At 31.8% G+C, this 27498-nt stretch overlaps 1 protein-coding gene and 1 long non-coding RNA gene across 6 annotated transcripts in view; one reads left to right on the forward strand and one right to left on the reverse strand.

Moving 5' to 3' along the window:
• Positions 1-1117: 1117 nt before the first annotated feature.
• The window catches only part of LOC127700362 (lipid scramblase CLPTM1L-like), a 28174-nt gene continuing 1793 nt past the window's right edge, over positions 1118-27498 (reverse strand). The window contains exons 2-18 of the mRNA XM_052203798.1: positions 25247-25447; positions 24586-24686; positions 22221-22404; positions 21016-21137; positions 20564-20636; positions 19511-19628; positions 18751-18845; positions 16539-16623; positions 13970-14073; positions 12670-12735; positions 11837-11887; positions 10649-10731; positions 9765-9799; positions 9462-9517; positions 6488-6532; positions 5371-5486; positions 1118-4653 (exon numbers count right to left, since the gene is read on the reverse strand). Coding sequence (XP_052059758.1) covers positions 4569-4653; positions 5371-5486; positions 6488-6532; positions 9462-9517; positions 9765-9799; positions 10649-10731; positions 11837-11887; positions 12670-12735; positions 13970-14073; positions 16539-16623; positions 18751-18845; positions 19511-19628; positions 20564-20636; positions 21016-21137; positions 22221-22404; positions 24586-24686; positions 25247-25405 — 1578 coding nt within the window. The 5' untranslated portion in view covers positions 25406-25447 and the 3' untranslated portion in view covers positions 1118-4568. The remainder of the gene's footprint in view (positions 4654-5370; positions 5487-6487; positions 6533-9461; positions 9518-9764; positions 9800-10648; positions 10732-11836; positions 11888-12669; positions 12736-13969; positions 14074-16538; positions 16624-18750; positions 18846-19510; positions 19629-20563; positions 20637-21015; positions 21138-22220; positions 22405-24585; positions 24687-25246; positions 25448-27498) is intronic.
• On the forward strand, positions 6580-7230 carry LOC127700377 (uncharacterized). 5 transcript variants are annotated; one of them, XR_007981562.1, is made up of 4 exons: positions 6580-6616; positions 6757-6826; positions 6862-6948; positions 7019-7230. It is a non-coding gene; the product is annotated as an uncharacterized LOC127700377 (long non-coding RNA). The 5 variants fall into 5 exon arrangements; XR_007981559.1 differs by lacking the exon at positions 6580-6616 and adding an exon at positions 6682-6721; XR_007981563.1 differs by lacking the exon at positions 6580-6616 and adding an exon at positions 6687-6738 and having other exon boundaries at positions 6774-6826.

The following is a 27498-nucleotide window of genomic DNA, read 5'->3' on the forward strand; positions in this document are numbered from 1 at the left end:
AAAATGGGGTTCAACTTCAACACAAATAATAAATCAATCAATTTATATAAGTAATGTATATAAAGATAATGTTTGGTTTTTATAAGATTGGAAACTACAATATTTCAAGGAACTATTGTCTGATGGAAAACTGCTGACCTTTCACAATTTGTCCATAGTAATTATCCAACTATGATATCTTTAAACTGATTTGACCATTACATCCTGTAGTACTAGTCAAGGACCACTTACAGTTAGAAAATAACAGGTTTTTTCTTTTATATTGTTTGACAGATACTCTGTTCGCAAATGTTCTAGTATGAAAGGTTACCCAAAGTTAGGTTATGCACCATAGGCTCAGACTTTAATACAAAAGCAGGTCACTTTTGATTTGAATTTGGCTGCACATTTTATGGTCACAAGGACCTGTTACTGTCAATTACGAAACTGCCAAAAAAGAGATCAATTTCCTTCTTATCTAACGTTGATGTCATATTTTGTTTTTGTGGAGCAAAAAGAGAAGAAAATTTATAAAATGAATTAAACAAAACAGTATTTTGCCAATATAATTATATAAGTGATCTTCCTTCTCTAAATCTGTATAGTCAAATATTAATATCACTATGAATAAACAACACAAGTTGTTCTGAAGAGGAGATTTGGGTTTTTATTCTAAAATTGATTGACCTGTTTCTATGTTCATGTATTGTAAAAAATAGTATTCTAAAGCTCTGTTTTAAAATGGTATTTTTTCCAAATCAAGGTAGCAGAAAACTATATTTTTACAAATTAAACAAAATATTTGTCTGAAGATAACAGCAGTATTTCATATATAGAAATAAGAAGATGTGGTATGAGTGCCAATGAGACAACTCTCCATCCAAGTCACAATGTGTAAAATATGTATGCATCACCGAGTCTACTATATCATAATATGTCATGCTATAGAAACTTGTAAGTAATAGTAAGTGGTCCTCATCCAAAAAGGATTTACTGAATATAATGTTGGTGCTTGGGAATACCTTTTAACAGCAGGTTTGACAAGAACAATATTTGGCCAAAAATGATACAATAGTAAATTCTTCTTCAATTCTTTCCAAAATAACTATAGAGTTCTATAAACAATTAAAAAAGATGATTTAGTGTGATTACTTTAATGTCATGATGACCTCATTAACATGTCATAACTGACATAATTGACCCAAAATTGCCCTTTTACATATAGAAAAAACATAATTCATCTTCAGCAATTTAAATATATTTTTAATAATACCAATTGGCCTGCAGGCATGAGATGTTTGTTATCAAATATGTAATTCAAGGAGTCATAAAAGCTGTATTTGTCATGTAATTACAATACTCATGAACATAACTGCATATTTAACATTATCATTCCTACATTCATTCCTCTCTATTCTTTCTTTTCTTCTCACTCTCCATAGTGCAGGTGAAAAATGAAATTCCACTTTGTTGAACAAAGCGTTTATCAATAAAACATCATGGTCACTAATTAAAAGTATAGAGACATAACAATAATAATAATTATGACATATTATTTCCATAAACAATCATTGATTAATATTATTGGACAATACAACAATACTGTCATAAATAACATATACTTGTAGACAATGACATCAGTCACACTATGTATTTAAAGGATTACAACCTGTCTGTAAACAAATTATAGCAAGGACATCCGGTCATTAGATTTACTTCAAAAGTTAAAGACCATCTGGAACAAATTATTGGTAACAATAAGATTTCTTCAACTAAAAAACTTTGACATTGACATAATTATATAGAATATATTTTAGAGGGAAATCTTTTTAAAATCACTATAAAATTTTCATTGAAATTCAAATTAAGTTTCCTTATAAATGAGGAAAAAAATGGTTGAAACAGTTGTTCAACAAATAAATCAATAAACCAGACATTATTTTTGAAACTGTAACAACTTACTATTCAGACCCTTTTTAATAAGGAACAAATCTAAATTTGACCAAAAGCAATAAATTAATTCTCATAACAGTAAAGTTACCAACTATAGACAAGATGAGTTTCCTAATATTCTAAACTCGTAAATCAATTTAGACTATACCAGCCAATTGAAAAATAACATGAACATGGAACGGAAAGATGAGAGTGGATGTGTGTACTGTAAAAAGTAAAATCACAAAAATACTGAACTCCGAGGAAAATTCAAAAAGGAAAGTCCCCAATCAAATGGCAAAATCAAATTTTCAAACACATCAAACGAATGGATAACAACGGTCATATTCCTGACTTGGTACAGGCATTTTCATATGTAGAAAATGGTGGATTGAACCTGGTTTTATAGCTAGCTAAACCTCTCACTTGTACAGTAAGCATCTCCTGCAATACACGATGAGGCGTAATATGTTTTTTATTTACAGATGACGAAGCATGCACTAAAGAAGATGATGCTCGAAATTGAAGTAAATATAAACAAATATAACACTGTATATAACATCAACACAATATCATTTACAGAACAAGGATCTCAGGTTTTGTATCAAAAGTTTGAAAGCCCTTAAGCAGATATGCACGACAGAATTCAATCATATAAATACTTATATCTGACAGCCTAATGTCCTGTGGACATCTGAAGGACGTAAATTGATAGTTTATAACACATCAAAGGGCAAAAGAGTGGCCTTATCAAACCCTTTCTTTTGTTTTGATCAGAGAGTGTGTCCAGAAATTTATAGACTAAAAAATGTATATTAACAGATTTCATAAAAGCTACAATAATATTAAATATTATGAGGAAATTTCTCTCTCACGATTAGAACTTTAAAGTATCTCACGATTATGTATAACAGGTTGTATATGTCAATGAAATGGCAACCCAACAACTCAAAATATCAAAAGACTTCTAGGGGTCAGTGTACAGTCGTTATTCATTCATGGACAATAACTGCTATTTTATATTGCCTGTGTAGAAAAGCATTTATATAAACATTAGATTATACAGCTGATTTGATGTAACCTGAAATATTGTATTAACAAAGCATTGAAACTAATTTCAATAAACCTTACCAAATAAGGTTACTTTATATACACACTAACACTAAAAAAACATGAATAAAAAAATTAAAACTTATTAAACAATAACCAGAATACAACAAAGTTACACTTAATATTTTAATAACAGTTTTAGGTAAAAGATTTAATTTTAAAACTTGTGCTCACTCAGCTTTCAAATAAACAGCAGAATTAAGCTTTTATAAACAACCATCTATATCAATAAATCCAAATGAGCCTCAGTGGCCAAGTGATTTACCTAGATGGTCTATATCTATCGGCATAGATCATTTCAACTTTTCAATTCTTCATTATTGGATACTTGCCAAACTTATTTATAGATGTGGCAATCCATATGTAATGAGGCAGGCGAAGTACTTGCTCAACAAAAGTCTTGAGGTTCTTTAAACAATTTTGGTCATTTTTAAAAAGCTTAGCACTCTGCATTCAATGTTAATTGACATCAGGAAATTTGCACTTTAAATAAATCTCTGCAATGTTGTCAAAGTAAACCAATAGATGAGAATAACATCTTTGTTTGTTATGCAACAGCTTGCATTTATATATTGATATTATTTTACTGACAAATATTTTGATATTCTGGTCTAAGTTAACAACTTTTTGTAGGAGGAAAAATAAAACTACATGTTTACAATTTTACTCATTGATTTAAAACTGGTTCGATTTCCAGCCTAAAATGCAGGTTACATCACATGACCTTTCAAGTAAAGCATTGACTTAGACTATTAATTATGGTTTAAAATTTTCTTGTAATTTAGCAAACTGCAAGGTAAATCATTTTTTATCTTCCTGCCGACTTGTGCAGTGTTTGAAGCACAGGTAAAGTGTCTGGAATCCTAACGTAATACACAGTTAAACAGGAAGGAAATGTAAATTACAGAATACTCCCTTAATATCAGTTTAATTACTGGAGAAAGATTTCATCAATAACTTGCTTGTTCTTTACATGACATTCAGGTGTATAAATAACTAAATAGGCCATTTTCATAATTCTCAATGTCCAAGTTTTAGATATCTATCTCAGTTTTTTCAGTCCACTTTTGGGTAATGACAGCAAATATGACAGCTGCCAGACCCTTGCTGCTGACTGTTTGTGGTAAACCCTGGGCATGCTTTCCTACTCAAATAAAATTCCATTGTCATGAAATTGTATAAATGCGTAATAAGTGACATTAAATCTTAACAAACAAAAATCAATCAATCCCACTATTTTCAAACTAATACTTTCATTTTAATTATTATTTGTGCCAAACTATCTTTCAAAATTTCTTTTCTTCTATTTTACTCTAATTTTTTTCTCAATCCATGTGATGTCCTCCAAAGTACAATACTTTCTAGAGGAAATGATTATAATCGTTCTCTGAAATATTAACTAAACTATGGCCATCATACTTTTATCCCCTACAGAAATAAAGTTTTTCCATTGTCATGAGGTCAAGTTTTTTACAAATTAAAAAAAACTAAAGTCTTTGGTTTTACAATAGAAGAGTTGCTAATTTGTTAAGTCTTTTGTTTAAAAATTATTTCTTCTTTTTTGTTTCTCCATCTTCATCATCATAAGACACACCAAATTCATTAACTCTCTTCATATCAACAGGGTACAACCTGAAAAAGATTATTGTAAATGTTTGGTAAAGAACAAATACATTTAACGGGTAGTTAACTATTGACAGTTTTTCTTTTTGCAATGAAGTATTTTAAAAAGATGGTTTCTAGAGATTCTTACACAACATTATGCTATCAAGAGACTGGCCCTTAGAATCAAACTCTGGGGTATACAATTTGAAACCACTATCTCCTACTGAGGGTTGGGACACCCACCTTGGTAACTTATCCATCCCAACAAGAGGTGAATGTGCTTGTGCAGGATGCATCAAATAACCAAAAGACTTTTGGAAGGAACATTACTGATTGCCAGTGTTTGTAGAACAGTGCTAGACTTCAACCATGAGCAACAGAAAACTCTAGCATGATTCCATAAGAGTTGGTTTATTGGGACAAAGCTTATGCTTAATTTTCTAGCCCTACCACCATATCCCTCAATTTTCTGTGGCAGTCAACATTTTGTCCCCCTTTTGTGGCTCACACATTCCTCCTTTTTTCATATCATATCATCCATTTCAGGTTCATCACCTCTTTATTGCCTTTTTGTGCTGCTTGGACAATCATTCAATTATGGGACCATATTTTAAATGAATGGGCCTATATATACTCAATGTCCTTATCTTAAAACTATTGCCATACATGGATTCTTTCATACAGATTATAATGCAACTCTTGATTTTTTAAATTAATGAATTTTTCTGTCAGAGTAAAACTTACCATCTTTGGTATAAATAAATAACAAAAACAAGATCATCTCTAAAACAGGCAAGTCTATGAGCTGTTGGCATGGTGATTATAAATGCAAATATGTCATCTATAAATGTGTTGAAAGCCTGAAATGTAAAATTATTCAATTTACTTCTTACATTTTCATAAGTTCATTATCGAGACAAAAATATAATTTAATCCATTATGATAAAATATTTATAACTTTTCAAATCTTTGATGGTTCTTTTTTATTCATTCTTTTACTCTTACAAAAAATTAGAATGAGTTTTCCTTTTTTACTTATATTGTAAATACTTTTAACACTGGATTCAATTTTTACAAAGAAATAAAAATACAATAAATGGGGAATGTGTCCATGGAACACAGATGATGCCCCCGCTTGCATATAATGTTACAAAGGAACATAACTCAAGAATGGTAAAAGTGACGCTACACAAATTCATACTTAATCTGAGTTTTGTGGTATTAAGCATTGTGTATAAGTTTCATAACATTTGGTTGAGGCAAACTTAGGTAAGAGAATGGAAACGAAAAATTCAGCAATTTTTCCATTTGTAAAGGGGCATAACTCTAGAATGGCAAAAGTGACGCTACCAAATTTCTAACTTGATCTGTTATTTTGTGGTAGTAAGCTTTGTGTATAAGATTTATAACATTTGGTTGAGGCAAACTTAAGTTAGAGAATGGAAACAAAAAATTCAGCAATTTTTCCATTTGTAAAGGGCATAACTCTAGAAATGTTAAAGTGACGCCATCCAAATTCAAACTCGATCTGTGTTTTGTGGTAATAAGCATTGTGTATAAGTTTTATAACATTTGGTTGAGGCAAACTAAAGTTAGAGAACGGAAACCAATTTTGGGACGTAGAGACAGACAGACGGACAAGGGTAAAACTTAATGCCCCCTCAGCTATGGCAAAGGCATAAAAAAATTGTTGCCAAATAATTTTTTTTAAAGAATACAGTATGTACATTTCAAAATTATATGAGATTACCATTAATAAAGTTAATGTATCACATTAAGGCACATTATCAAAGAAAAGAAATGTTGTGATATAATGTATGGAATCATAGATAAATATTTGATTAACTATATTATAAGTTACCTTATACATAAAGGCTCTCCATGGTAGATGTGCTACTGACTTTAACTAAAATAGAAACATTTCTTCACATAAGCGATAATTAAAAATGTTACCAGTTATTTTGTCTCACAGGTTAATATAGTAATAAAGGTTATTTTGTCTCACATGATAGTATAGTAATAAAAGTTATTTTGTCTCACAGGTTAATATAGGAATAAAAGTTATTTTGTCTCACAGGTTAATATAGTAATAAAGGTTATTTTGTCCCACAGGTTAATATAGTAACAAAGGTTATTTTGTCTCACAGGTTAATATAGTAATAAAGGTTATTTTGTCTCACAGGTTAATATAGTAATAAAGGTTATTTTGTCTCACAGGTTAATATAGTAACAAAGGTTATTTTGTCTCACAGGTTAATATAGTAATAAAGGTTATTTTGTCTCACAGGTTAATATAGTAATAAAGGTTATTTTGTCTCACAGGTTAATATAGTAACAAAGGTTATTTTGTCTCACAGGTTAATATAGTAACAAAGGTTTTTTTGTCTCACAGGTTAATATAGTAATAAAGGTTATTTTGTCTCACAGGTTAATATAGTAATAAAGGTTATTTTGTCTCACAGGTTAATATAGTAATAAAGGTTATTTTGTCTCACAGGTTAATATAGTAATAAAGGTTATTTTGTCTCACAGGTTAATATAGTAATAAAGGTTATTTTGTCTCACAGGTTAATATAGTAATAAAGGTTATTTTGTCCCACAGGTTATTATAGTGATAAAGGTTATTTTGAAGGTGTTTATTGATGTGTAAACTGGGCCGACTCATTCACTCACAAACTGAATAAAATCTTTATTAAGTTTGTGAGTGAAAGGACGAGTTTATACATAAAAAAAACACCATAAAATAACCTTTATAACTAAAAATTCACATGAAATGCACTACAACTAATGTCCAGATCAAAACTTTCACAAACACTTACAGGACTATTATTATTTAATTACCTGTGTATGAATCATACTTGGGACAACTTTTTTGTTCTCATCCTTTTCCTATCCTCCTTGGTGGATAGTTGTTTCATTAGCAACCATTCCACACATCCTTTATATTTGTTTTAAAGAATTTTGACTAGCTTTCTGCTGAAGACTTAGAGGCAGAGGCACTTTTGCAACAAGACCGGGCTTAAATTAAAATATTGTTTGTTTGCAGTTTACCGACCGACCTTCGAAAATCCGCCCGACTGTGAACATTTTATTGCTTTTAATTTGAAGAAATTATTTTTAATACTTCTATTGACTCAATCCAGAATTTCGGGTCGTTTCCGTAATTGATTTCGAGTCTAGGTCAATTACATGTTTGAAGTTCGGTTTTTCTTCCCTTCCTGTCAAGCGTACATCGGACCCTTTAATGGTAAAGCACATGGAGATTGTTTACAGGTATCCACGAAGTCATGGAGGAGTACTTTATTCTGTCGTCTTCTGTCAATTTTAAGACAGATAATACACAGAAAAGTTTCATAGTAAACTGTTTATACTGATTCAGGCAGAATTGCACACGGAATGATGTCTTTGATGTCAGATATCATTGACGATGATGCAGCGGATATTCATAAAACCGACACGATAACCGTTTCTGTCTCAAACAAATCGGATACAGAATCTTTTGAGACTGACTTTATGGAACCAAATGCAATATCAGTGGTTCAACAATTTGACAGCAGCCTGAAGTATGCCATATTTTTTTAGATCGTCGTGAAGACGACAAAGATGAAACCACTCCTCCGTGACTTCATGGATACCTGTAAACACGCCTGTACGGTGGAAGGACGCATTTGGAATGTTAAATCAATAAGAAGCCACACAAACTACACAAAGATGTAGAGAAAATGAAAGGTTGGCTTGAGAAATAAATATATTCTCTCTGTATCAAATCTATCATCCATTGCAATGAGTATGCTCCTTTAGGATAAGGGGGGCTGTCCCACTCATTGCAATTATTCTCTCTCTTACAATATTAAATATCAGTACCCAAACTGTGTGGCCTGTGTGAATTGAATTGATATATGTCCTTAGTTATGAGCTATGCTTCCGATTTTTTTTATGCAGTCAAAACATTTCAGTACAGACCATTTACTTTTAATGGGGTGCTATGGATTTCACCCCAAAGCTAGTCTTAAGATTTTTGTTTGTTATTATTAAAGCCTGGCATCAACATATCTTTCCAAATATAACCTTTATAACAGTCAGATGTCTAATATATTTTTTTTAAGTTGTCTTTTTTTTCAATTGAGGAAGATTCAATGGTTGATTTTTTTTAACACACTCCTAAATTATTTTTAATATCTACATTTTTCTGATGAAAATACTCTACTCATGAAAACATTCTGGTAAAAATGCATATATGTCAGTGAATATGTTTCTTTACAACAATTCTAGTCATTTCTTGTTTATAAGTGTTCCAGTATTTCATAATACCAAAATTTTATGTCATAAATTGTATAATGATACTATGTTGAGTTTCAGTTTTGGTTAAAAAGGTGTTTACCTGAAAATGCCTGTTCATTTCATGTTGGTTTTCAGTGTTTGTTGTTTTAAAATGTTTTTTTCTTCACAAGAAACTTGGTTTGTGTTAAACTGCTTGTTTAAACTTTATTCTGGCTGATAAAATAAAATATTTTTCCTACCTACCGACCCTGCAGTCTGAAGGTACAGTCGGAAAACTGCAAACAAACATATTTTTAAGGTTGGCCCCACCATTAGTAGTCTATCATACAAACTTACTCTAATATGGACATTATAAAAAAGACCTAATAGTCCATGTTTAATACAAACTACAATGTATGGTTGGACTAAATGACATGTTAAACCCTCCCCTTGTTTTTTTTTGTATCAATTAAATGAAAACACGCATATACACTTTTAATGCCTTTATAGGGCACTGGACATTTTTTGCTGAAAGTAAAGGAATTCATATTTATCAGGTCTAAACATGTACTTACTTTATAATTAACAAACAACTGTGGCAACATAAATAAAAATCCAAAGGCATATACACCTAAAAAACAGTAGTATAGTTTATTCTATATATTACTTTCAATTTAAACAGACATTATTTAACATATTCCTGGAATATTAAAGTGCAATAATTGGTCTTACAAATTCAAAATGACTATTATGGTAGTTTGAGTGCAATAAAACATTTTCAGACTTTGTCAAAATGTAACTATGATTAATTGATTACAGCTTGCTTAACACTGGAATCCTTTACAACTATCTGACTAACAATACCATTGTATACTTACCATTAACAAGACTTTGTATACACCAGGAATACCAACTGTAAAAACATTAAAACCAATTCAAAATACAATTATAATTAAAATGATACTAATGGTTTATATCAATCTTTACATTTTCTTTTACTAATTCTTTGCCATTATAAATGTAAAACATAAGTACAATAAAATTGAAATCTGCTATACAAATCTAGTACAGGTATTTATTGTTTTAATGATCTAGCTTTCACTGATATGTTCATGAATGTCTAATTGTTAGAAAAGAAAGATAAATTAATTTTTTCACAAGATTTTTTTTATACTAAAGTTAGTGAGCTTGATAATACCAGTTTAGTATTACAACTCCAGTTACCAATGGAAGTGGAATGAAAAAGTCAATGTTTTCACAATTATTTCTGTACTCAATGTTTTCTGTTTGTCAGATTAAAAGTTTATGCTGATTTAAAACATCTATGTGAATGTGAAAAAAATGTTGCATCTTTTTTGGTACATACAAGCATGAATGCGGAAGGATATTAAGTTTACTGGAAGTGGTGCCAACTGATGAAAACAGCAAACAGAAAGTAGAAAGTAGTAGATTTAACTTCAAAGTTTCAGAATTTTTTAATCTCTGTGGCTTGTGGCACTTTTTTTTACTTTAAATTACAGTATCACATAACTATATGCATGGTATGTTATGAATTTTTTTTTCTATGACACATTTTATTTTAAAAAAATAATTAAAGATCAGCTGTTTTGCATGTAACCTATGGAGCAGTCAATAATAAGACTTCAACCTCAATAGGAACAGATAACTTCTGGGTATGTAAGATTATCTCCCTTTTAAATTTATTATCAGAATTAAATGTGAAGAAAAGCTAAAATTGTTTTACTACTGTACTATTATTTACCTTTTATGTGGAACATAAAATAAAGAGTAGACGGCACCACCTATCACTAATGGCAACAATACAAAGGATAAATACTTCATTGCCTGTAAAACAATATGAAGATTAATATTTTCATGTAAAACTAAAAACTTTCAAAGATGCTATAGTAGACAATTTGATAAACATGCAAAATCAAAATTAATAAACATAAAAAAGTTATTTTGCATCTCAAATCTGTATCAAGGCCAACACAAGAAGCATCCTCTTCAATAGAGTATGTAACCATCTCTGCAGAAGAGTAGCTCCAGACATAATAACAAAGAGATACCTTCATTGCTAAAACAGTACAGCAGATAATAAGCTAATCAATGTCGTAATATAAAACCTGGGTCATATCAAAGCTACACATTGTTGTTTCGACAATAAAAGTGTTTTCTTATGCCTAGAGCTGTATTTATAAAATATTAAACTTTGTAAAAGGCCTTATTCAGAAACATGAAATGCACAAAAGTACAGATTTGAACCAGCATTTTCTTTAATTTCATATGTAATATTTTGAAACTCAAATTCAAATTGGATGTTTTTAATTCGATACCCAGTTTCGATGAGAATTCATATTGACCAAAGATTTTACTTTTTGAGTTTGTTTATATTCATTTTGTTTGTACACCTGTGTTATTGCAAAAGATTTGTCTAATTTGGTTAGTGTTTATTTATAATTTGTGTTTTTATAGTGTTTTGTGTCTTATACCAGTTTTTGTAGTACAAATGTAATAAAAAAGATAACTGCATAAAATAATAGTATTTCATGTTTAATGTCTTTAGTTATGTTACTTTTATATTTTCACCAATAAACACGGCTCTTTTTAACATGTACAATTTAAACTGTATGAATGTGGCACTTTGGCTGGTGCTGCTGGTCTATATCATGTTATTGTATTAACTGGTAGTCATCATGCCCTAAAATGGTCTCCTCAACCTAAAGATTAATTCTTTAACTGACACCCATGTTTTTAAACCAACATAACTGAAAGTCAATACAGTGACTCTGACATTCTTAAAGTTTTGACTTCTTGTACTTATAAATTCTATTGTACAGACTCAACATCCTTGTAAAAGATGTCTGTACCAATCAGATAATTTTAAAATGCTACAATTATTGAACACAAAACAATATCTGAATTGTTCTGTTATTGTACAATGTCTTACTAGAGAATCAAATGCTTCTGTTTCTTTTTCTTTGTCTGATGTTGAACCAATCTAAAATGTAACTTTTAAACTCAATATTCAAAGCTGCAAAGATTAATTTTTATTACTGAAAAAACAAGTATTTATAAATGGATACTGTTGATTCATTATTATTCATGCTTTACCATTTTTTGTGGATTTTGTGGGTACAGGTGAACAATGAATTTAAATGTTCCACGAATTACAAATTTTCTATATGCTTGTTTGCCAACTTTGGCAAAACCACGAAATCAAAATCCACGAAAATGTGTTTTCCTCCATCCACGAAAATAAAAGAATACACAGTAAGCTGGCTTTGTGCTTTTCATTGTTTAACAACTGTATTTAAGGGTGTTCTAAAATGTTATTGTTGGTCTTTGAAGGCACTTGAATATAAATTTCCATGGATGATTGAATCCCATGTGTACTTTTCCAGGAACAGCCCTTAATTCACAATATACAATTGTACTGTTTATTGACATTCTTATTATATCATGTGATTTGAAGGATTTGTTCTTCCTATTTTTTTAATTTTTTTCAAAATACATGAAAACACATATAATTTACTGAATTTTCCTTTTAAGTGCATATTTTTCCTTTTAAGTACATATATATTTTAAAAAGCTAACTGTTTCTAAATCCCGATCTTGAATATATAAGATCAAGATAATATTTTTTTATTCATCATGGCATATTCAACACTTCTGGAGAGTCATATAAAAATACTTCCTGATTAGTTACCCACTAGAATGTTTGGATTTTTTGTCATTAATGAATACACCATAACACTTCTTTTCAATTATAAAATAGCTTACATCAAATTTAGGTCTTCCATTTTCAAATCTAACAGAAACTTTAAAAGCTTTCTTTACTTTCCATCCCTACAAAAGAAACAAGAATGTTATAATTTCTTATCCTATACATACAAAAAATTTCTTTCCGGTTTTCATCATAGAACAGAATGACACATTATTACTGGAATATAAATAAAAACAAATATTTCTATTGTAGTGCAATTTGTCTGTAAAGAAATTTTGACTGGACAATGTCATATTTTGAAGAGGTTAAAATCTTCAAGAATTCTCTGTCCAGCTGCAGGCAACATTCCTATTTGTCTTACAATTCATTAAAACAGATAGAACCATAATATATTCTTATACTTGCTAACATCAATTGTAGATTTTACAGGCATAAATATCATACATTTGGCTATGCTGGGGCATTGCTGGAGAACTCATTTGCAACAGTAAAATCAATAACTGACATTTGCAAAGATTAAAATACAATACAGTAATTCCCTAAAAATACTTTCTTATAAAAAAATTAATTAAAATGTCAAAAAGATCCAGATGGACAAATTTATGAAAAGGATTTCTTCTAGTATGCTGTTTGGATGCAGTCAGATGTGTTCCAGTGTTTGAGGTGTAATGCAAATGTTGAAATTTAAATGGCTAAACTATAATATATGTCATATATAAGCTGTAAAAAGTTTCAAATTTGATAACTGAGGAAACTGGGTCAAATGATCTTCACTGAAAACTCATGTAAATGTTAATGCAACTGCACAGTGCAAGTTCCACACCAGGAAAGCCGCCCCCAAAAAAGAGTAAGAACAATGCATCTGCATACCAAATACCATTGACTCACCATTAATGGTTTTTCATTACAACACTGACCTAATCACAAACTTTAACAAGAATGAAGGGGTTGGTATCCTAAACATACCACCCACTCATAATTCAGAGTATTGGAAAACAGGAAGTCCAACATATCCAAAAAGTGTACTGCTGTTACATTGCATCAAAAAAAGATTTTGTTGAGTGGTTCCCGAGAAAAGTGTGACAAAAATATTTGTTGGACAAACTAATAGACGGGAAAACAGCAGTCTTTTCTTTGAAACTTTGTCCAGGCAAAACAAAAACTATACCTCAAATAGGACTAAACAAATTGGTTCCCTCATCAAATAAAAACTTACCTCTATGAAAGCATGAATTCCAGTTGGTATCAGTACCAATAAACTGGTTTTTGATCACATTAACACATACCTCTATGAAAGCACCAATTTCAGTTGGTATCAGTACCAATAAACTGGTTTTTGATTGCATTAACACATACCTCTATCAAAGCACCAATTCCAGTTGGTATAAGTACCAACAAACTGGTTTCCTGATCACAAAGGTAGAAAAATATAATAACAGTTGACACACATCTCCATACAACTGAAATATACAAAAAGATAAAAATGTAATACAGCCTTTACATTTATCTCACAAATGATATACATTTTTAATGAGATAAAGTAGTATAATAGTCAAAATACACAATTATTCCAAATAATTGAATTGTACAGAGGGGATGAGATATACAATTAGTGACATCAATCTCAACACAAAGAAAAACAAGACCAATGCAATAGACCACTTTGAGTTTCTGTCAAAACCTTTGATTTTAGTGAACATCATTAGTGCGTTTAGGGGTATCGTCTCTTCCTTCACATGTTGAGCGAGCAATTGAAAAATATATTATGCTATATTGCACGAATAATTCGGCAAATTAAATTCTAATAATTGATAATCAGCACTGCTGTCCAGTGGCGGATCCAGAGGGGGGCGTAGAGGGCGTACGCCCCCCCTTTGCCTGCACTTTTTTTTTTTTTTTGTAAAATGATTAATCAGACTAGACTTCGCGAACTTTGCCATTTCCAGTGTATTTAATTTTTATGCGACAATTCTTTACTTATAAAGATATTTTTCGCTCGTATTTACTGTAATATATTATTGATTATGTCAAAGTCATGTGATTCGCTACGGTGGAGTTGACCAGTACGTCGAAAAAAACGTCACTCAGTCATTTTGAAATTCAAATTACAGTAACACATTGCTTAGGCTGAGGATGACAAGCATGACGCCTTCAAAGCGACAAAGTATCGAGCAAGAACGTATTGACTTCTATTTCATAATTCCACCCAACAGAAAGTAATACTCTATTACACTCTCATGAAAAAAAAATTTCCACAGCAATATTATTTACCTACGAAAACATGTTTAACCCCACACGTCCCAGCCCATTAATAATATAGCTGAATAGTGATCCCCAGTCAGTAAGCTCTAGATATAGATTTAAAGTCTAAGGTACGGACCATTTGATTTGAGGGGGCAGTCTGAGATATTTTAGAGACAAAATTCTGACCCTGATTTTTGCCTTAAACAAAAATACTGGCCGTATCTGGATTGAAAACAATAATCCTGTCCACTTTTTTGCAATTAGAAAAAAATATTTTCAACAAAATTATTTAGCATTAAATGAACATGATGAATAAAAAACGGGCGTAATTTATTTTTGGAGGGTTGCATGTGAATCCCATATCTGACCGGAATGTCTGTTTCGCCGAACTGATATACTGAATACTTTTTTCAAGGCCCGACTGCAACATGCCTGCTGGGTGTGGCCTATATGTCTCCATGTGTCAACCGTCATTCACAACTTCATTGTCATTTCCGACTCATTCGTAGCCTTTGGTTGATTTGGAACCCCTCACTTCCTTTGTTGGTTGAAACATTTCAACCAAACATTTGGATAAAAAATTGCTTGTTTGTCTTTCTTCGTGTCGGTCGTATTGTAAATTTCATTGAATAGCCGTATATCTTGTTTACAACAAGAAATCTGTGAGGTTATGCTAACTAACCATACAACAAACGAGAATTTTTCATGTCCATTTTTTACTGACAAATCCCACATCAAATATATTAATTAGTACATAGCTTTGGATCCATCCAATCATTTTATAATAGACAATTAATGGAGAATACGGCACCAAAAATGTCCAACCCCTACACTTTAACTATAAAATGCATTTTACACTTATTTTATGTTTTTTAGCCAAAAAAAGGTCCAAAAAATTTTTCGCCTCGCTCCGCTCGGCCAACTATAATACTACGCCCCCCCTTTCCAAAATCCTGGATCCGCCCCTGCTGTCATTAGGGAATTGTGATTAAGTACCTACAGAACAAGTGAATCTGTGAGCTACTGCTCACTAATGATACCCCCACCCTGCCAAAAGTATAAGGTAAACAGGAAGTTGTTGACTGATGAATCTGAAAACGCATCACACAGTATAGCTGACTCATATTAACTCTGAAACCAAATTTCAGAAATCCTTGTAATGTAGTTCCTGAGAAAGATGAAACGAAAAATATTCATGGGAGGGACGGACAGACTGACGGATGGACAGACAGACAGAGGTAAAACAGTATACCCCCACTTTTTTAAAGCGGGGGTATAATAAATATTATTTCTAGTTTATCCTGCATAATGACGATTGTAAAGACTTCATGAACTTTAATAGTGCAGGGATACAGGCGATCCCTCTATATGGTAAATGACACCATAAAGGCGCACATAATTGACGGTCTTTTCTGGTGAACTCCAAAGTGGTCTATTGATTTCATACTATTGACAAACAGGAAGTAGCTGCAATTTAAAAATTGCTTACAAGCTACAACTCAACATTATCAAGCTGCAGACCAAGTATAAAAATCATTCCCTTTCATAGAAGCCAAGAAAAGATCTTCACCCCATTCCTGTATTTATACAATGTCAAATCTTGATAAACAAAAGTTTTTTTTTAAATTTCAGTTGAACTGGAAAATAAATTAATCTTAGCCTCGTTATGAAATCTGCTTACCTGCCCTTGTAGACAAACCCACCATGGTTTTTCTTTGTCTCCAGTAGCTAATGTCATTCTTAAAGGCCAGAAAATCAAATAGTAACTGAAATGAGAAATTAAAACAAGTAAACTGTTGCACGGTTATAAGACTATGACCTTAGTCTGCACATCAACATACATGATATAAATATTTCAATAGATGATAATATACCAGGATATTTCTCTATAAAGAGGGGCATAACCCTTAGAAACTCCAATTCTCTACTTACTGAGAAAACTGGCCTCTTTCAATTTCTGCTACATACATACAGAAATGTATTCTGATTTTTTTTCGGCACTTAATATAATAAGAATGAGTACAGGGTCAAATGAAAGTAAATTTGTGTGTGCACTAAGGAGATACTTAATAAAAATCAAAGTGCTTGTGAGCACTGAAGGGTAAGGGTTGCATTCATCTTGCAATGCAAAATGAAAGAACCTTAGTGAGCACGCTCACATACCCCACGTCCCCACATTGTCATTGGAGAAATAAAATAAGTGTAAGAAAAAGAAATTGTATCAGAAAAAAAAATTGAATCATAATTTCCTGTCAATATGCACATCTACATAGTATGTCCTTATTATCTACACAGTTTCATGAAATTCTGTTGTGTGGTTTGAGAGGAGTTGCGATGACAAGAAACAGGACTAACGGACGGACGGGTCAAAAACATTATACCCTCCGCAACTCGTTGCGATGACAAAAGGTTGCAGTAGTATATTGGGCAAATAAGTTCAAAGGGGTGTAACTCCTGGAAAAAAAATTGAATCGTAATTTCCTGTCGATATGCACATCTACGTAGTATGTCCTTATTATCTGAAAAGGTTTCATGAAATTCTGTTGTGTGGTTTGAGAGGAGTTGCGATGACAAAAGGTTGCAGTAGTATATTGGGCAAATAAGTTCAAAGGGGCGTAACTCCTGGAAAAAAAATTGATTCGTAATTTCCTGTCAATATGCACATCTAGGTAGTATGCCCTTATTATCTGAAAAGGTTTCATGAAATTCTGTTGTGTGGTTTGAGAGGAGTTGCGATGACAAAAGGTTGCAGTAGTATATTGGGCAAATAAGTTCAAAGGGGCGTAACTCCTGGAAAAAAAATTGAATCGTAATTTCCTGTCGATATGCACATCTATGTAGTATGTCCTTATTATCTGAAAAGGTTTCATGAAATTCTGTTGTGTGGTTTGAGAGGAGTTGCGATGACAAAAGGTTGCAGTAGTATATTGGGCAAATAAGTTCAAAGGGGCGTAACTCCTGGAAAAAAAATTGAATCGTAGTTTCCTGTCGAGATGCACATCTACGTAGTATGTCCTTATTATCTGAAAAGGTTTCATGAAATTCTGTTGTGTGGTTTGAGAGGAGTTGCGATGACAAAAGGTTGCAGTAGTATATTGGGCAAATAAGTTCAAAGGGGCGTAACTCCTGGAAAAAAAATTGAATCGTAATTTCCTGTCGATATGCACATCTACGTAGTATGTCCTTATTATCTGAAAAGGTTTCATGAAATTCTGTTGTGTGGTTTGAGAGGAGTTGCGATGACAAACTGTTGCAGTAGTACATTAAAGTAAATATGTTTAAAGGGGCGTAACTCCTAGAAAAAAAATTAAATCGTAATTTCCTGTCAATATGCACAACTACATAGTATGTCCTTATTATCTAAAAAGGTTTCATGAAATTCTGTTGTGTGGTTTGAGAGGAGTTGCGATGACAAGAAACAGGACTGACGGACGGACGGGTCAAAAACATTATACCCTCCGCAACTCGTTGCATGGGGTATAATAAAACATTACATTGCACTAAGCATTAGACGGCAGTACAATCAATTGGTTCAACTTCAATTATGGAGAAAGGAAGATAACTTCAATTCTTAATATTACTTAAACAATGACATCATTATCATTTTTAGAACAGCTGCTAGATTCATGCACAATTTATTTAATTTATGTAATTTTCTTGACAAGCATGGTTATACACATACACATCAATTTGTTACTTGCATATTGGAGTATATAATTCATTGACAAATTTCTTGCTATGTTCTTGGTTAAGATGTATAGAATGTTGTGTTCAATGCACTGTGTTTTTGTGGGTTTTTTTTATCTCAAAAGTAGTGATAATGTCTGGAAAATTAATAACTATCAAGCAAGAGCAGAATAGTAATTTTCATTTCATAAGAAAAAAAAACTTACATGAAATGCAGATACAGCAAATGTTAACATCAAAAAATAAAAATTTGTGTCAACAAAAATCCCCTTCAGTTCATCTGAATCTTTCTCTGAAAATCCTGAAAATAAACAATAGACAGAAAATTACACTATATCATGTGAAATTCTATTAATATGACAGTCATTCATTTCCTTGAACACAAAATATTTCCTCCTTTTTTTAGCCTATAAATTATTCCCATTTTTACAAATAAACTTTAGTTGACATCAAATTTGGTTGGGTACTTTAGGATTTATTAAATAACCAGATAAAAAAAAATGGAAAAAAAAGAAAAATTTCACAGGAATTTACCCATTGATGGACTGCAAGAAATATAAAGTATTAATTAAAGAAGATTGAAAACTATTTTTAAGATTACAGATCTCAGACTATCAAGAATGTTCTAGTCCTTCTTTGTAAATGTAGTCTCAGTCAAGTTTAAGTGAAAGTACTTAAAATTAAAAAAAAAATGTAAAAATTGAATATTTTTAAATGTCCTCCAAACTTTTATTGTATTATATTAAAGGATCTTAAACAAAATTGCAAGATCCCATATATCTGACCTGAACATTTCAAACATTACATCTGCATATTATAGTCAATTTTTCTCTTCCTTAATATGCATGCAAGACTTGGCAGTGGAAATTAAGCAGTCATCAATCAATCAATGATTCAATGTTGCATAGAGAAGCCTCATGATCCTGAATTATTTTGTTTTAAAAAAAACATTACTATGAGAATTACCATAACTATGTAACTGGTCTATTGCTTGTTGCATGTGTTCCCAGAACCTCAGTTTCCCAACTGATATAGGTGCATATACTACTGTTAGAGGTAATGTGTGACTAGATCTGTTTATTGGCTGAAAAAGACAAAAATATATATAGTTGTTCTAGTTTTTGTTTGCTCTTCTACTGAATAATACACTGATGTTTCGTAAAGCAAACATCAATCAATCTATCTACTAAATAATGTAATCAAGGAGGGCTGGGTACCAGTTCAACTCATCCACATGTTCATGTACCAGTTCCTAGTTAGAGGCCATGTCAGCATTTGCCATTTATTTTCTGTCCTCTGTATTGATTTAATTCACTTTTTTTTCAAAACTTATAACTGTTTTGAGCTTGCTATGTGCTATGCCTTTGAGCACTTGATCATTGTTGCAGGTACACAAGCCAACATATTGATATAAATTTGTGTTTACCTTTTGTTGCTTGGTTGCTGTTTGAATCTAATTTCTCATTTCATTCAAATAACAATAGATTGAGGGCTGTTTTACATCCAGTGTTGACTTAATATAACAAAGTAGACAGATTTATGTTCAATTTTTTTTAACTACATATTCAGTGAAGCACAAATCAATTCTGGTTATGTAATAGCCATTTTTACATTGTAGACTTTTGCTGGAAAAATTGCAAATTGAAAAACTGCCAAGTTTGGTTTTCTTATCTTTAAAGGTGAATCAAGAGATCAAATTTAACGAATGAATTATGGATGACATGTATAAACAATTTGTCCAACTACCCTACGACAGGCACAGTTATTCAAAGCTTGATTTTAAAAATCAAAACTTTTAAATTCATTGAATTGCCTTAACTTTAAGCTGACGTTTTTGCTTTTTCGTCCAAAATGTTGGGAGTTTGGTGGAGACAACAAATGAAAATTCAAACATATTTGAGCCAGACAGAGATAAAAGCTATAACCTCCTGCACTCAAGAGGAGTATGCTACCAGACTATTTACCAGGTTTATTCATATGGTGAATGCAATATTTATAAACAGATGTAAACTAACTCACCACTAAGTCTTTTGTACGGAAAGCTAACTGATCAATGTACAACATTGGCAAATAATCTCCATCTGGTGATGGCCTATAAAACAAAGTAAAAATATTGGTATTCATTGCACTTAGCTTTCTGTCATGAGTCTATTACCAGTATTCCTTTGATTTGTAAAAATAGAAAACTTATTCTCCATACAATGTTTGGTTAAGCAATAAAGAGTATTGTCAAATTGTAAAAAAGTAAGATTTAATTTACATTAAAAACAGGAAAAATAGGTTTGTACAGCAAAAAATTTCTCAAAAAACTCCTAATGGGAAATCTATTCCCTTCAATGTTTGAGGGGATGTCCATCATGCACCCTGTTACCAAATTTATACATATTTCGATGGAATAAACATAAAATCAATTTTTCATTTTTTTTTTGCAAAGTTTCCCTTAAAAAAAAACATGTAAATGATACACTTACTTTAAAAGTCTATGAATCTCCATTGGCATTGCTCTCCTGTCAAACTGTATTGAATCAGCCATCACAGATATCTTGACTCTCTGTCTGAGATGAGTGACAGGTATATCAGGACTAGTTTTATTCTGAAATTGATAACAGGAAACAAAAAAATTAAAAAGTATATGGTTAAAGGTGTGTGTTTGTGCATTCTGAGTATGTATTTATCCTGTGTCATTCATCCCTTTTCTAATAATGTGTCAGCCACCAATATGTAGAACTCTGAATGGTAGAGAGTATGTAGTTATGGGTGTGCATTTTTGATGTGTAATTCCTAACTTTTCTGTGTCAGTCATCAAGCTAGAGAACTGTGACTGTTAGTGAGAGTATGTAGTTCTAGATATATATTTGTGCTGTGTCAGGTCAGGGGCAGATTCAGGCGGGGGTGTGGCGGTCTTGCGTCCCCTAAAATTAGCAAAGCATGGGTTGTCCTCAGCTTAATAAAGAATATTTCGATAATTTTACCTCAAACAAATTTTCGCCTCGCTCTGCTTGGCGAAAATTTAAGTTTGCATACCCCTAACCTAAAATCCTGGGTCCGCCCCTGCAAGTCACTTCACTGAAGAAATCTTTGAAATCATAGGTGTGTGTTTTTGTATTGTGTGGGTGTCTTTGTGCTGTATCATTTCTACCATTACTGTGTCAGTAAACTGAAGAGTTCTGACCTGTTGATGTGTGTAATCATAGGTTTGTGTTTTTGTGTTGTGTTGGTGTCTTTGTGCTGTATCATACCTATCTTTGCTTTGTCAGTAAACTGAAGAATTCTGAATGTTGATGTGAAAATGTAGTTAAAGGGGTGTAGTTAATTTTTTTATGAGTGTATGCAACATGTGTTATTCTTACCTTTGCTGTGTCAGTCACCAAACTGAAGAACTCTGACTGTGGAAGTGATTATGAAGTTATAGGTGTGTATTTGTATTGTGTGGGTGTGTTTGTGCTGTATTACCCCTACCTTTGCTGTGTCAGTCCCCAAACTGAAGAACTCTGACTGTGGAAGTGAGTATGTAGTTATAGTGTGTGTTTGTATTGTGTGGGTGTGTTTGTCCTTCATTATCCCTACCTTTGCTGTGTCAGTCACCAAACTGAAAAACTCTGACTGTGGAAGTGAGTATGTAGTTATAGGTGTGTATTTGTATTGTGTGGGTGTGTTTGTGCTGTATTACCCCTACCTTTGCTGTGTCAGTCACCAAACTGAAGAACTCTGACTGTGGAAGTGAGTATGTAGTTATAGGTGTGTATTTGTAAGATCCATATAGTGTTTTAAATGGATCCTGTCCCTTTGGTACTACAAAGGCATGTAGATACATTGTTCCATTGTTTCTCACTTTGTATGGTACAGATAAGTTTACTGTCCTGAAATATACAAGTTCTTGCATACAGTCATATATTGCTTTTCATTAAAAATATTAAGAAATAAAATCTTTCAGGGTTATAATCCCCTACCAACAGTCTCATTCTGATATAGGAGTCTTGTGATAATATTAATCTCAATTTGAGATAGATTTTCCATCAGTACTATTCAAATTGACCTTTTACCTGTGGGGTCAAGCTGATCTTTCCTTTTGGTGTCAGGGGTTAAGAATTTTTTTTACAGCTCACTAGCCCAGGGCTTATTGGTAGCCGGATTTTACTAGCCCTGTTGGAAGAACTGCTAGCCCATCAAAACTGACCTGCTAGCCCGAGTATGCCTTACAAATTCAGAGTTTGCTGCATAATACAATGCATTCTATAAACTTAACACTTTTTATCCGTTGTACAGTAGATTTCAGCAAAAACTTATGTCAGCAAAAAATTATCCTATTAGACGATATATTCAATTAGTCGATAATTGTATATTCATTGAATATTCTGCAACAATGAGTTGACCAAATCCTGAGATGGTACAAGTCTTGACCACTGCTATACATGTATATATAAAAGGATTGGAGTGATTTTTAGCATTTGTGTAAAAGAATTATCAGCTGCATGGTTACCGTTATATGTAATGCTCATATTTGTTTTCAGTTTTTAAATCCTATATTGATGATTTAAATAAATTAAATGACCTCAAATATTTATGTTAATAAATATCAACCATCCATAGTTTGTGTATTTTATATTTTTTTTATATTAAAACGAAGTAATACCAATATTTAATGTGGTCATGCACATGTAAGGGATTCACATTTATATTGCAATAAATTATTCAGAAGGAGGTATAATAAGTTTACATTATAGTTCTCTTGTTGCATAAGCAATGTACAATACCCCCTGTACTGACAAATCAATATTGAAAGTACGGGATCCACCCCGAGTTATTTGTTCTATTTTTAAAACGTACAAAATCAGTTCAAATTCTGGGAATCCCAGATGACGTAGTTGAATCTGATTGGCTAAGATAGAATAATGATAAGGGGATTTTCCATTTTCTATTTTGGAAACGCCAAGAATTTTTTGTTACTAGTCCGTCGGGCATATCGGGTTACAAGTTTTGATTGCCCGAGGACTGAATGCTGTAGTCCCGGGTGTCGGGCTAGTGGATTTTTTAACCCCTGGGTGTAATTTGGAGTATTTTCATCATTGTTTTTCCCTTGTGTTGTATTATTCTCTGTCTTTAAAAGTATTTTTACTTCATGTTTTTTCATGCTAAAAATCTTTAAAAGAATAATGGGTTTGTTTCCTGAGGTGTCACCATACCTTCTTACTTTTATTCATAAAATTTTCAAAAATATAGGGTGACACTATATGTTCATAAAACCTTCAACCATATAGGGATTCTGTTATGACAGGTTTCACTATACTATCTTTCACTTAAAGACCTTCACCAATAAAGTGGTGCAGTTTAGACACATAACTTACCCCAACACGTTACCCACATCTCCAAATTTTAATGCAAGAAGCCCCAGGTTGACTGGGATATAGAAATATGGCCATTCTTTGGTGTTCTTGCCACTTGCAGTAAAACCCTTGTAAAAGTGGTGTGTCTATTTGGCAATGTGGGATGTACAAATTCACAGTCAAATCCAGGCAGAATGTTGACTTCAAATCTGATGCCAGGTGTAGACAGAGTAGTGCGGTTCTCTGCATGTTAAGAACCCGTTCAACAACTTTTTTTAGGAGTCCTTAGGTAGCCTGTTGCAAGGCTAAATTTCTATCCCCATCCAATTTATCCTCAATTACCAGTGACATTCCAAATTTCACGTCCATCATCCTGGTGGACCCCTATTGTAGGACCTACAGATTAAATTGTTGATTTGTTCTCGTCTTGAACATGGATGAAGTATTTGCCACTGGACATAAAGCAAACAATAATCAATCAATCAATTTAAATGTAAGAAAACAAATGTTTTTTCCGTACAATAACAAAATCTTCAATAAGGTAGGGGTTTTGTTAACACCATGACACTATACCATCTTTATCTTATAAAATTTTCAATCATGTAGAGTTTCCCTTAATTATGTCACTCTACCAAATTTCATTCATAAAATAATCATAAGGATCATTGAATGTTTTATAGATATCACACTTTATGTCACATACAATGAGGTACTTACTTTTCTACTGTGTCACGGACATTAAATGTAGTATTTATCCAAACAAGTTTTAAATCAGATTCCTTTGCTCCCATTCCTCTTGTAGATATATAAACTTTGATCTGTAATACATAAAAATTGATAAATAAGGGGCTCAAATTCTTCATAAACATGATTAAATAAGGTGCTAAAATTCTACATAAACATGTATAAATAAGGGATATATTCTACATAAACATGGATATATATAAGTTGCTACAATTCTATGTAAACATGGATAAATAAGGGGCTAAAGTTCGTCCTAACAATGGATATATAAGGGGATAAAGTTCTACATAAACATGGATAAACCAGGTGCTAAAATTCTAAGTCAGATTTCTTTCACTGCTTATTTCATTCATAAAGCTTAACATGACTAGACAAAGACTCCAGGCTAAAGTATAAAGTCTGATGAATTCATTCCTTTTCTTCTTTTAGGTATCATCATGTGAATTGATAAAACACAAGTTCACACAGATAACTGAACAAATCTTTTTAATAAAAAATCGAATTGTATTGTTTTATCATAACTTGTTTTAAGTCACACCTTCCATTGTGTTGAAAAGTTATCTATTTCTTTGGGTCAGATTGGTCATCAACGAATGATGCTATACTTTACATGCAGTGGTAATAAGTTACTTACTTCTAATTTTGGTTCCGGTTTCCTATCTATGTATGAAGCAATACAATGTTTTGAATCTTTACATGGTGTTGGGAAGAATATACCAACTAAAACCCACATGGAATGTGCTATGTAAGCCAGAAATATGACTGAAACAATAGCAGTAAATGATGGCTTCATCTTGGATTTCTTTGATCATATATACAAGTTAAATGGTGGTTTCTGAAATAAAATATGTATATACATGTGTATCAAAAAAATTCACTGTGGGATTATTAGCAAAGTTATAAGTTTTGAAAAAATAAAGATGAAATGTAAAAAAATCCGTTTCAGGTAAAATTGAGAAAAAAATAATTGAAAAGATAATTCAATGGTTCATTTAAAAACAAATTGGAGCAGTAAAAATTATGGCATATCTGTCCTTGTATTTCATGTATATTCATTTACATTCATTTTTCAGTTTACTAAATAAAAAAAAATAGAGATTCTATATTTTCATGTAACATTTTTGTTTCTTTTTTGTTGTTAGGGATGTATAAATACCCTTTTGTTTTTGTTACAAGTAGATGTTTTTCTGCTTTGTATTGATCTGATGAGTTAAGCCCTTTTCAACTGATTTTTATAGTTTTTTTCTTATGTTGTGCTGTAACACCACTGTCCCAGGTTAAGGTGAATATTGAGCGCTCACAAACATGTTTAACCCCGCCACATTCTTTAAGTGCCTGTCCAAAGTCAGGAGCCTTTACTTCAGTGGTTGTCGTTGGTTCATGTCTGTCATATTTGTTTTTCGTAAATTGTTTTGTTATAAATTAGGCTGTCATTTTTCCCAATTGAATGGTATCATGTTTTTCATGTCTGGCCTTTTATAGCCGACTATATGGTATGGGTTTTTCTCATTGTTGAAGGCTGTATAGTTGCTCATAATTGCTTACATCCACTTCATTTGAACTTTGGTGGATAGTTGTCTCATTGGCAATCATCTCCTAATTTTTATTTTGTTTGTATTTTTTTATTTTTTAGTTATAAAACAAGTAGTTTTATTTTTCTGTCCTTTATTTCTAAAATAGGGTGCTCACTTAGTTTTCATATTAAGCTTGCTAAGTGTTTGATTAACAAAATAAAATATAATCTTAGTCATCTGCATAATAAACCTGCAAGGAAATTGGATTTTAAAGCTTCTGGTAAAAATGAATAAAAAAGCTATCATATATATTAAACCTTATATAGCAACAGCAACAACAAAAGGTAGAAAGATCTTAAACAGGTTAGGGAAGATCCTCATAAATTGGTATTATCCCCGTTTATGGATATTATACCCCAAAGCAGGTATCAATTTTTGGTGATAAAAATATAAACTTTGGATTTCAAGACACCATGACTAAGATATCATCTGGATAAACATGTTGAAAAAGGAGTATTTTTGGAGACCATTATTGTATTCTGTTCTCATTTGAACAATGGTCTTGAACGGAAAAATGTTGCCATTTATATAAATATTTGTGCCATGCATCATGATGCACGCCATGACAGCCAATATAATGAATTACGAAATTTGGTTTTACTTCACTGTAAATTGATGCCCGATTTTAGGTATAATACCTAGAAATACAGTCAGGGGTAATACTTATACAATTGTATTTTATTTACTGGTACATGTACAGGTAAATTATTTTAATGGTATAGTTATATCCCTTAGACATTCAGATTTTTTTTACTTATACAAGCAAAAAAAATTATACTTTCTTCGTTTCTTGAATTTCTCGACTTCTTTGCTCTAATCATGCTAATAGATGGCTTAATTGTCTGTCCTTTACAGATGTCTTTACTAATCATATAAGTATAATTTCATGGACAATGAAAATCTCATTTGTCTGTTGCCATCAAAATACTGTTCATTTACAACCCTCAAGGAAGCAATTTTTGAAGGCCTTGTAGAGTTACTAAATATCTTTGTGCAATTGATTTCATTGTTGAATTAGTGGGATGAAAGATTGAACTCTAATTAAAAAATATTAGCAAACCAGAGAAAATTTGTTTCAGGCATGTTTTACCTCCAAAAATTTTGAGAGTTTTAGGGGTTGTAAAATAAAATTACTTATATAAGTACATTTTTGGAGAAGATTAAGGGGATATTATTCAAATCTTGAAAAGAAAATATAAAATGTTACAAATTTACTGATACAAGTATATAATTACAAGCATCTTCAAGTAAATAAAAATGACTCATATAAGTATTACTCCTGACTGAAATATGAATGGGGCTAGTACCTATT

This window comes from Mytilus californianus, unplaced genomic scaffold (genome assembly GCF_021869535.1).
Source record: "Mytilus californianus isolate M0D057914Y unplaced genomic scaffold, xbMytCali1.0.p SCAF_5, whole genome shotgun sequence".
Lineage (NCBI taxonomy): Eukaryota > Metazoa > Mollusca > Bivalvia > Mytilida > Mytilidae > Mytilus > Mytilus californianus.